The 12,696-nt window shown below is 43.1% G+C and overlaps 1 protein-coding gene across 2 annotated transcripts in view; it reads right to left on the minus strand.

The window, feature by feature from the left end:
* Positions 1-718: 718 nt before the first annotated feature.
* Positions 719-12,696, minus strand: part of CFAP47 (cilia and flagella associated protein 47) — a 546,843-nt gene continuing 534,865 nt past the window's right edge. For both annotated transcript variants that reach the window (XM_075852746.1, XM_075852745.1), the window contains one exon: positions 719-1,001. In XM_075852746.1, the coding sequence (XP_075708861.1) occupies positions 792-1,001 (210 nt within the window). In that variant the 3' untranslated portion in view covers positions 719-791. The remainder of the gene's footprint in view (positions 1,002-12,696) is intronic.

Below are 12,696 nucleotides of genomic sequence, written 5' to 3' on the forward strand. Positions count from 1 at the left end.
TTCTTTAAAATTATTCTTAAGGCTTCTCCACCTACCATGTATTCTGTTGTTGGTACCTACATGGACCACGACAGCTGGATCATCACCAGCCCCTCCCAGCAATTTGTCCACCTGTTCCACCACATGCCGAACCCTGGCACCAGGGAGACAGCAAACCATTCGATTGAGGCGGTCTTGGCGACAAATTATTCTATCCGTCTTCCTGATTATAGAATCCCCTACAACTATCAATTGTCTTGCCTTACCTGTATTACCATCCCGCCGACTACTAGCTGGGCTGTTCTCCCGGCTGTTAGCCAAGTTTTTTGGTCAGTAGTATTTTTAGTGTAATGAACAAATAAATTATGTTTACTAGATAACTGGAAATGGAGCATTGCTCCAGCAATTTATTCTGTTAAATTTGGAGTAAGAAATATATTTTTTCCCCCTAAGATGAGGAAAATTGGTTTTATGCCTCATTGGGTTTCTTCCCTTCATCTGGATCATCAAGGCAGGAGAATAGGTGCAACTAGATGGACTTATGTTTTTTTTTTTTAAACCTACTATGTTATGTCCATTTTCTAAAGTAATAAAACAATGAGGGAATCTGATTTTCCCGATTTTTACCTAAATATATTTTCTTACTGTCATTTTACATGATACATATTTAAGATTAAAAGATTATACCCTTTAAATGATACTCATAAGCATTAAAATAAAGTGACACAGAAAACACAAATAACAATTATAACTGTTTTTAATGTAAATACACACATATACATAATATGAAAAGAAATGAGGTTACAAAGAGTTTACTTTGTTCTAAACACTAAAGACGCTCCCTTAACTGGGGAAGAAACAGCTGTTGTCGTAAGTTTCAGGTTGTCCCTTAGAAAGTTACGTTTTTGACAAGTCATCTGATTTCGGATGCCCATTGAACATATTTTAGGAGAGACATTTGTAGGTGGAGTCGTTTTTGGAGGAAGTCCATTGATCTCATAGGTCCATTGCATAGATGACGTCTGTAAAAAGAAAATATTAATCAAAAGAATTGAAAGTAATGCATACAGGAAAAAAAGTTTTTGCAGAATAGTAAATAGTTTGACACTTTTCAAAACAGAGATATCCAACACTTTACCCATGGGCACCATTGGGCTTATGTTTGTCTTTTTAGGCGCATGCTACATCTTTCCAGCAAACACCATCTGCTATGGGGCACAACTGTTATGAAGCATTCAGGCTGCAACTTGTATGGGAGCACTCCAGCTATAACTGTTTTAGAAGCACATAGCTACCAATGGTATGGAGCACTGTGACTGCCTGTATTATAGGATAATTCTGGCTGTAACTGTTAAAGAAGCACATAGCTGTCAGTGATATGGAACACTCTAAATGTAACAGCTACGAAAAACACTGTATTTTATTTGATCACTGCTCTGGAGGCATTCTGGTGGCAGCTGTTATAGGAGCACTTTGGCCGATACTACTATATACTATGGCTGTTGCAGTTATGGAGCAATGTGACTGGCCGAATTATGGCAACATTCTGGCTGTCACTGTTATATGTGAACAACTTTTTCAGAAAAGCAATGCAATCATAAGTCTACAATATTAAATTGACACTCAGTCTCTTGATGCCCCATGACAAACATCAGGAGGCAAAAAAGTAACAATTATTGATTGGGGAGGCTATAATTTTCATACATGTAGGTACCATGTTCTGACAAGAATATACATTCATTGAGTCATATGTGTTTTCCGCACCAAATATGTTGGACTTTTACATAGTGTTAGAAAACAATAGTTTTCAGTGCCCCCCATTTGGAATGTAACGCTTATTAATAAATATAAATTCTCTTTATCATTTAGTTGAATATTTATTTTGTGATAGTTTATGTCTCAAAATATATCTGAATAGTGTATCTACATTATGTGCCAGTGCCACTTATTGCAAACAATTTACATTACTCCATAACTGCAGACTCCAATAATAGATTTTCTAGTTGTCATATTTCCATTACATTAGCGTACACTCTTTCCACTGTTTATATCACTCACGAGGTTCCAGAATTCAAATAAATATATATATATATATATATATATATATATATATATATATATATATATATATATATATATATATACAGTGAAGGAAATAAGTATTTGATCCCTTGCTGATTTTGTAAGTTTGCCCACTGTCAAAGACATGAACAGTCTAGAATTTTTAGGCTAGGTTAATTTTACCAGTGAGAGATAGATTATCTGAAAAAAAAAAAAGAAAATCACATAGTCAAAATTATATATATTTATTTGCATTGTGCACAGAGAAATAAGTATTTGATCCCTTTGGCAAACAAGACTTAATACTTGGTGGCAAAACCCTTGTTGGCAAGCACAGCAGTCAGAAGTTTTTCTGTAGTTGATGATGAGGTTTGCACACATGTTAGATGGAATTTTGGCCCACTCCTCTTTGCAGATCATCTGTAAATCATTAAGATTTCGAGGATGTCGCTTGGCAACTCGGATCTTCAGCTCCCTCCATAAGTTTTTGATGGCATTAAGGTCTGGAGACTGGCTAGGCCACTCAATGACCTTAATGTGCTTCTTTTTGAGCCACTCCTTTGTTGCCTTGGCTGTATGTTTCGGGTCATTGTCGTGCTGGAAGACCCAGCCACGAGCCATTTTTAATGTCCTGGTGGAGGGAAGGAGGTTGTCAGTCAGAATTTGACGGTATATGGCCCCATCCATTCTCCCATTGATGCGGTGAAGTAGTCCTGTGCCCTTAGCAGAGAAACACCCCCAAAACATAATGTTTCCACCCCCATGCTTGACAGTGGGGACAGTGTTCTTTGGGTCATAGGCAGCATTTCTCTTCCTCCAAACACGGCGAGTTGAGTTAATGCCAAAGAGCTCCATTTTAGTCTCATCTGACCACAGCACCTTCTCCCAATCACTCTCAGAATAATCCAGATGTTCATTTGCAAACTTCAGACGGGCCTGTACATGTGCCTTCTTGAGCAGGAGGACCTTGCGGGCACTGCAGGATTTTAATCCATTACGGCGTAATGTGTTACCAATGGTTTTCTTGGTGACTGTGGTCCCAGCTGCCTTGAGATCATTAACAAGTTCCCCCCATGTAGTTTTCGGCTGAGCTCTCACCTTCCTCAGGATCAAGGATACCCCACGAGGTGAGATTTTGCATGGAGCCCCAGATCGATGTCGATTGACAGTCATTTTGTATTTCTTACTATTGCACCAACAGTTGTCTCCTTCTCACCCAGTGTCTTACTTATGGTTTTGTAGCCCATTCCAGCCTTGTGCAGGTCTATGATCTTGTCCCTGACATCCTTAGAAAGCTCTTTGGTCTTGTCCATGTTGTAGAGGTTAGAGTCAGACTGATTAATTGAGTCTGTGGACAGGAGTCTTTTATACAGGTGACCATTTAAGAAAGCGGTCTTTAATGCAGGCACCAAGTTGATTTGGAGCGTGTAACTGATCTGGAGGAGGCTGAACTCTTAATGGTTGGTAGGGGATCAAATACTTATTTCTCTGTGCACAATGCAAATAAATATATATAATTTTGACTATGTGATTTTCTGTTTTTTTTTTTTTAATATAATCTATCTCTCACTGGTAAAATGAACCTAGCCTAAAAATTCTAGACTGTTCAAGACTTTGACAGTGGGCAAACTTACAAAATCAGCAAGGGATCAAATACTTATTTCCTTCACTGTATACACACATTACATGCATTGGCCTTCATTAAAATATTAACCAATAGATACAACATTTCAACAAACAATTAATAATCGGGATGCAGGAAAGGTTGAAAGGTCTATTACGGGCTTACTTTTCCCTCCTTTCCTCGATCTATATACACCTAATCCAGGAGAGAGGATACAGACAGGCGTGGAGGTGGATCTCCACCATGACAGGATAATACGTGTTTAGCTACCTTTTATGGTGGAGTTCCAAAATACCTAACATATCAGGGCATCGAGCGTGTAAAGGTCTAGATTAGACCTTGATAAAAAAAAGTGCTATGCAAGGATGCACAATGGATTTTTAGATTCAGATGCATTAAACCCCTAGACCTAAAGAATGCAATTTAATTTGTCCCTTTTTTCCCAAATACACTGGAATGTGATTGCTTTAAGTAATGGGCCATCATAGTGCCCTATGGAATAAAACCCATCTGGCTTTTTTAGATGAAGATGTATATGGCTCGTAAGGGCCAAACTAAGTTTAGAATTAATTGGACCAGTACACAGGCGCTTGGACTACCTTATAAGTGCTATGTAGGAGAATAAATGCATACGCTATGGAGCATAGCAATTATGCTGGACCGGTAATGATTACCAGTATGATGATAAGGCATAGGGTGTAATTATAATAGGTTGGTTTTATAACTGAGATGCATGATTCCATGACCGCCGCTGGGACCACCAAAGAATAAAACCTCTTTTGTATCTCCGCATGTCTAAATAACCTAGGTCTATGGAGAATACTACCAATATCCGCACATACAATCAATCATAATCAATGTAACCCACAGAATGCACACCATTGTCCTGTAAATATTTTTGCTTGCGTGATCGAAGAAAAATCTGCTGCTGTCAATTATCATATCAGATGAGTTAAACCACATGTTCCACATAAAATACGCACTTTCACCCTTAAATAAATCTCTTGAGTAGTGTCTACAACATTATCTACGACATTTGTTACTAGAGTAAGTGTGCAGATGCGGCAGATTTTGTTGAAGAAATTTCTGCAACTGAAAATCATTCATCTTAATGGAGTTGTATTTACAGCAGAAGTATGGATTTCTGCAAGTTGCATTTAGATGAATGAAACTGATTTTCAGTTGCAGAAATTTCTGTAAAAAAAACCCTGCTTCGTGTGACTGCACCCTAACCTGTCCCTTAATGACAAATACGAGGCTTGGGCGAAAGCTGTATTCTGATTGGTCGGTTCTGACCAATCAGAGTAAGCCCAAGAAGCGCATCAATACAGGAGAGGCAGGGACTTATACTTAGTCAGCGTTCTACCCGTAAGAGGCGGCTTTACATTATTTCACAAGGCACACATTATCAGTGTGCTGTGGCAGCACGTATAATAGAGGGACTCCCAAATAAGTAGGGCGTATAATTGTTAGCATAGAGCTTGTGAGCAGAAATTACGGTGATACACGCCATAGGTATACCACTATACAGGTTTCGGGACTGCTCTTACTGGCTTGCTGTTATCGAACATAGATTTGAGTGGTGACACGCCATCAGTGCACCACTCCTACTAATTCGATGTTTGGTCTCCTGATGTGCCATGTTATTACAAGCATAGCAAAATGTTTTGAGACCTGGGGCCTGTAAGGTTCCATTTTAGGGGCATCTAGTTCTATAAATATGCTCTCTTATAAAGATTTAGATAAAGGCAGGGATAGCATTATTTCACCTATGTCTGTCTGTATCTCATCTCCTAGGATTAGGTTTATAAAGATAGTAGGCAGGGGAAAGTGCACCTTATCCTGAATCCTGATTATTGATTTTTTGTAGAAATGTATTTATTGTCTAATATTTTAATGCAAACCTAGTAAAGTCAAGTTTAATCTATGTCCACTCATTTTCAGTGAATTTTTAAAGAGGTTTAACAGAATAAATTAAAACTGAGTAATGTTTTAAAATTCTTAAATACACTGGATGGTCCATAAAGTGCCAGCGCCATCATTTAGAACTTAGACTACAGATGGCTTGTCACATTTAATATAATAACAAGGGCAGAGGACAGAAGAAAAAAGGTCATGAAGAGAGAGCTACAGTATAAAAATAGAAGTGTAAGATAATAACATAATATAATGTTAATGACCACACATTGGCCTATTAAGTTTCTGCAGTATTATTTTATAATAATATCTATAATTGCATAATGAAAATATACCGGAGATTTTTATTAGTGATATTTAAAAAAGTAATATTAACAGAAATGTACTCTTATACTGTCATTACCACATTTGCATTGGTTTTTATGTAAGCTGGACCATTAATCTAAATGCTTTCAATAAATCTAAATGCTGTGGAGAAGATGAACTCCCCTTTTAGTCTATTATTTTAGTTTCACCACATACAGATGTATCCTTCCTTACCATTCCTCTTATCTCAACATTACCTGAGACGTGTGGTGCAAGATGACCAACTTAGGAAAAAAAAAAACACATGCTTTTGCGATACTCTTTTACAAGATGTCTGTGCTAAATGTGCCTTTGTGTGACCACCCAGTGGTTGTGATGCGAGTTGCAGTCTGTCAAGGTTTTTGCTAGCATGTCACGATGTTGTATTGAATTTATTTAATGAGAAATGGGAGTACCTTACCAAATGTAATTAAAGGTAAGGGTGACGCATCTGTATATTATATTTTCAAAGTTTCAGGGACCCATGAGACGTTTAATAATGGCAATATCCTATAAGGGGTCACGATCTGCGGGTATGTGGACCCAATAGGCGGCACCGCTGTAGCAGGGCGGCAGCTGGCCAAACAACAGAGTACCCAATCAATACAAAGTCCAGCACAAGGGTACCTGATAGTCCAGACAGTCGCAGTGGCTAGGCACAGATAGAACTTTGACGGTGAGGATAACAAGCGTGGCAGATGACACCAGACGTGGTGTACGACAGCAGGCATGACCAATGACAGAACACGACTCCAACACTCGATAGGGCTCAGGAACCAACACAGCACTGGATTCAGGAACAGGTAGTAGGGCACGGGAACACTTGGAAACAGGATAACACTGAGGGACCATTTGCTAAGACTAACATGGGAAATACAAACAACGCTCAGGCAGGGAGCGAAAGGGCAGGGCCCCTTTTATGGTCCAGAGTGATTAGGGCTAATTTGTAATATAATTCATGTGTGCGCTGGCCCTTTAAGGCTGGGCACGAGCGAGTGTGCGTACCCTGCGGGACACAGCCGAGCGGAGCAGAAGTGAGTGCTGGCATTTCCTAGGAAGGAGATACTGGCAAGCACTCACAGATCCATGGCCTTGGCCGCCAAGGTGTCAGTAGGAACAGCGGTCCACGGCGGTGGACGCTACAGTATCCCCCCTCTACTTGCAATCAGAGCGAGAGAGAAATTTCTTAATGAGGGTAGGGGCATTATGGTTCTCCTCCGTCTCCCAGTCCCTCTCCTCAGGACCAAACCCTCCCCAGACCACCAAATAAAAAGCCCTTTCTCCTACCCTCTTGCAATCCAGGATCTCCTTCACCTTAAAAACATCAGCTGAACTGCTTGGAGCAACTGCGGAACTAGGAGTCTTACTGCAGCGGTTCAGGACCACCGGTTTCAAGAGGGACACATGAAAGGAGTTGGTGATTCTGAGGGTAGGAGGCAGCCGAAGATTATAGGAGACAAGGTTTATCTGTTGTAGTATCTCAAAGGGTCCGAGGAACCTGGGAGCAAATTTGTACAAAGGCACCTTTAAAAGAATATCCCGTGAGGACAGCCAGACTTTGATACCTGGAAGATATTGAGGCGGCTCTCTTCTTCTTATATCCGCTTTTTGCTTCATGCGATCAACTGCTAGCAGAATAGAGGACCGGGTCTGTTGCCAGATTTGCAGAAAGTCCCCAAATGCAGAGTCAGCCAACACAGGAAGTGGGATTCTAGGATGTTGACCGTACACAATGTAGAATGTTGTGGAAGTGGTGGACTCACTTGTGTGATTGTTGTATGAGAACTCGGCCCATGGAAGAAGCTGTACCCAGTCATCATGCTGCATAGAGATGAAGTGCCGGAGATAATTATCCATGATCTTGTTAATCTTCACGACTTCACCATTGGACTGGGGGTGATATACTGAGGAAAAGTCCAATTTCACATCAAGGAGTTTACAGAGGGCTCTCCAGAATTTCGAGGTGAACAGAACCCCCTGATCAGACATGATGTGAAGGGGCAAGCCATGCAAGCGGAAGATGTGCTGGATAAAGAGATTTGCCAGTGGAGGAGAGGAAGGAAGGTTGGTCAGCGGGATAAAATGTGCCATCTTCGAGAACCAGTCCACCACCACCCAGACAGTGATGCATCCCGCTGCAGGAGGAAGGTCTGTGACAAAGTCCATCGCAATGTGCTGCCAGGGAGCATTGGGTACGGGCAGAGGTTGGAGCAGACTGGCAGGCTTGGAGTGAGCAACCTTTTTAGAAGTACACACAGTGCAGGAAGAAACAAAGTCCACAACATCTTTGGGTAGCGTGGGCCACTAAAAATGACGAGTAATCAGGTCTCGGGTCTTAGAAACACCAGCGTGCCCGGCCAGTTTAGAGCTGTGTCCCCAGCAGAGAATTCTTCTCCTGTCATGCAACCGAACAAAAGTCCTCCCCGGAAGGATGTCTCTAACTTGCAAAGGATTGGGCGTGACAATGCAGGACGGGTCTATGATACTTTGAGGGGACTCCACCGTGTCCTCCATTTCAAACTACATGGACAGGGCATCAGCCTTCAGAATTTTGTCAGCGGGACGGTAGTGGAGCACAAATTGGAAATGCGTGAAGAACAGCGTCCAACTGGCTTGACGGGAATTTAGCCGTTGAGTCGACTAGAGTTTCGAGAGATTCTTGTGGTTGGTGTATATCATTATGGGGTGAGCTGCGCCCTCTAACAGATGTCTCCACTCTTCCAGAGCCAATTTGATGGCCAGTAGCTCCCGATCCCCAATAGAGTAGTTGCGCTCTGCAGGAGAAAAAAGTCTCAAATAATAGCCACATACTACTGCCTTTCCTTTGGAGTTCCTCCGGAACAGAAGTGCAAATGCACCAACAGAAGAAGCGTCTACCTCCAATGAGAACTGCCGAGACACGTCAGGATGATGGAGGATCGAGGCTGAAGTGAAGGCTTTCTTGAGGCTATTAAATGCTGATTCTGCCTCTGGAGTCCACATGTTGGCGTTCATAGCTTTTTTAGTAAGGGAAGAGATAGGGGCCATCAGTGAAGAGAAATTTGGGATAAATTACCGGTAGAAGTTAGCGAATGCCAAAAAACACTGTATGGCCCGCAGGCCCTGAGGACGTGGCCACTCCAGGACGAACTTTACTTTCTCAGAATCCATCTTGAGACCCTGATCCGAGATGAAGTAGCCCAGGAAGGGCAAAGTATCTTTTTCAAAAGTACATTTCTCCAACTTGGCATATAGGCGATTCTACCTTAATCGCAGCAGAACTTGACGGACATGTCTTCGATGTGTCGTCGGATCTGGGGAGAAAATCAAAATGTCATCAAGATAGACTACAACGTAGACATAGAGGAGGTCTCGGAAGATATCATTGACGAGTTCTTGTAAGACACGTGAGAGCGTTACAGAGGCCAAAGGGCATTACCAGGTATTCATTGTGCCCGTCTCGAGTGTTAAATGACGCCTTCCACTCGTCACCTTGACGGATTCGGATTAGGTTGTAGGCCCCATGCAAGTCTAGTCTAGAGAAGATCTTGGTTACACGTATGCGATCAAATAATTCCAAGATCAGTGGCAAAGGGTATTTGTTTTGACCGTGTTCTGGTTCAGACCACGGTAGTCAATGCAGGGTCGAAGAGATCTGTCTTTTCTCTTTACAAAGAAGAACCCAGCACTGGCCGGAGAGGAGGATTTTCATATGAAACCCTCTCCAGATTCTCCTTGATATAGGCTGACATGGACTGAGTCTCTGGCAAGGAGAGGGGGTATACGCGACCATGGGGAGGTGAGGCATCTGGAACCAGTTCAATCTGGCAGTCGTACGCCCAGTGTGGGGAAGGCATCTCAGCCTCCTTCTTGCCAAAGACATCTGAAAACTGCGCAAAATGAGAAGATATTCCTTTAAACGACTGAGACATAGGAGGCAGAACAGGACAAACCTGTAGCAGGCAGCGGTGGAGACATTTGGAGCCCCATTGGAGAACTTCTCCAGAATTCCAGTCCAGGACTGGAGGATGAAGCCGGAGCCAGGTCAGACCCATCAAGACTATATTGATGGCTTTGGGTAAAACAAGAAAGGTAATCTGCTCAGTATGAAGTGCTCCCACTTGGAGCTTCAGTGCCTTAGTCTCAAACACGATGGGGTCGGGCAGAGGAAGTCCATTCACCGAGGCAGCAGCCAGGGGTGTCTCCAATGGAACCGTCGGCAACTACAGCTGATCCACTAAGTCCTGTTGGATGAAGTTTGCCGCGGACCCGGAGACCCGGTGCATCTTTTCACTGGACACTATGGTCACGGGAATGGACAATTTGGGAGAGAGTTTATTATGTAGTCCTTTTCCTTCTGGGGTTGTCACTCCAACTAATCCTATGCTCTGGAGCTTTTTAGGCTTTTGGGAACACAAACGCACAAAATGGCCTCTGAGGTCGCAATACAGAAGTGCATCTGCGCTGTTTCTCCTGGACAGACAACTTGAGATGGTCTATTTGCATAGGCTCCTCTGATTGGACAGCTGATGAGGGCAGCAGGGGTTTCTGGAATGTAGGAGCCAGCCTGGGCAATCTACTGATCTGGTGAATCTCTTGAGACCGTTCCTGGATCCTCATGTCAATCCGGGTGGCTAGAAGGATGAGGTCATCTAAGGTAGAGGGTAGGTCTCGAGCGGCAAGCTCTTCTTTGATATCGGAGGAAAGACCTTGCCGGAATGTATCTACTAAGGCTTCATTTTTCCAGATCAGCTCTGCCGCCAGGGTACAGAACTGAATGGCGTACTCACCCACGGTGGTGTCTCTTTGGCAAAGGGTCAGCAGGGATGCAGCCGCTGAAGAGACTCGCCCAGGTTCCTCAAATACAGTGTGGAAAGTCCGTAGGAAACACTGTAGATCACGGGTCTCCGGTCCCTGACATTCCCAGATGGGGTTTGCCCATGCCAGGGCCTTGTCAGTAAGGAGAGAAACTACAAATATATGATCCTTGCGCCATCTGAAGGAATTGCACAGGCATGTAGACTGAAGTGAATCTGACACTGGTTCAGAAATCCCCTGCAGGTCCTCCCGTCTCCGTCGCAACGGGGAGGCAGTAGCAGAGAGAATAGTGAATCTGTACTGCCAGGAGGTGTAGTAGGAGGAGAAGCAGGAGCAATAGGAGCATGTGCCCGGTTGGTTGCAGCTTGCATATCCATCCGATGCGCAATAATGTTTACCACCTGGAAGAGTTGGTTCTGTCGTAACCGGAGGTCAAGCATCTCCGCCCGCATGGCTTGTGACGTCGTCGTGGTCTTGGGTTAACCAGCAGGGTCCATGGTCTGAGCGTACTGTCACGATCTGTGGGTATGTGGACCCACTACGCCGCAACGCCATAGCGGGGAGGCAGCTGGTCAAACAACAGAGTACACAATGAATACAAAGTCCAGCACAAGGGAACCTGAATAGTCCAGGCAGTCACAGTGGCTAGGCACAGATGGAACTTTGACAGCAGAGGATGCCACACGTGGTGGAGGATATCAGGCGTGGCAGATGACACCAGATGTGATGTACGGCAGCAGGCGTGACCGATGACAGAACACGACTCCAGTACTAGATAGGGCTCGGGAACCAACACAGCACTGGATACAGGAACAGGTAGTAGGGTACGGGAACACTTGGGAACAGGATAACACTGAGGGACCATTTGCTAAGACTAACATTGTAAATACAAACAACGCTCAGGCAGGGAGTAAAAGGGCAGGGCCCCTTTTATAGTCCAGAGTGATTAGGGCTAATTTGTAATATATTCATGTGCGCATGCTGGCCCTTTAAGGCCAGGCATGAGCATGCGTGCGCACCCCACGGCACACAGCCGATGAGAGTGTAAGTGAGTGCTGGCGTCTCCTAGGAAGGAGATGCCAGCCAGCACGCACAGATCCATAATCGCGGCCGCCGAGGGGTGAGTAGGAATGGCGGTCCGTAGCCGTGGACGCTACATAAGGTATTTAAATGTGCTAATACAACCTATATAGCTCATCAGAACATCCATTTGTCCTACATATGACCATAGAGTGCTCTCACAGGAATATAAAATGTATACTGTAGTTTGCCACGGCGTCATATCCTTATCTTGACTTCATGATAACTCGCTACTGCGTAATAACTTATCACTTAAGCCTTTGAAAAAGCATTGAAAAATTAAAGTTAACGTTTCTTGCCACTGCGTATTTAAAGTGTTAAACCTCAAGTTAAAGATTGTTACATCTGTATTAGTTATCTCCTCACCACTTATCATCACAAGGATGCAAAAAAAATACACAGGATGGGACCAAACTAACATAAGGGTCTATTCGTATACTGTAGCTGCATAGTGACATCAAAAATCTACTGTATTTTAGGCTCATGGTAAAGCTTTGTTCAGGTCCTTAAAATCTATGTACACTTTTGAAAAAATTTCCTATATTGCTCCAATGTATCAAAAATAAAAGAATGATACTAATTTGCAAATAGTCTTAAATAAAATAACCCAGAACGAACACTAGTCTATTGCGTGTACTTGCAGAAATACTCAAATAACTGCTATCTATGAGCAATTGCATGCATTCAGGTGTAATTATCTATTATTACAAAAAAACTACTGCTCCTACAGTATGTATCTCCATGGTTACAGACTACATACAAACCATGTGTGTAGTCTGATCCTACACTCATATGTTACTCACTTCCCTCTGCCCTTATCTACTGTCTAAAAGTGGGAAAGAAGAGGGGATAGTGGGAGTTGAGCACCACATAACTGCAGGATCAGGTTTGCT

This window comes from Rhinoderma darwinii, chromosome 2 (genome assembly GCF_050947455.1).
Source record: "Rhinoderma darwinii isolate aRhiDar2 chromosome 2, aRhiDar2.hap1, whole genome shotgun sequence".
NCBI classification, from domain to species: domain Eukaryota; kingdom Metazoa; phylum Chordata; class Amphibia; order Anura; family Rhinodermatidae; genus Rhinoderma; species Rhinoderma darwinii.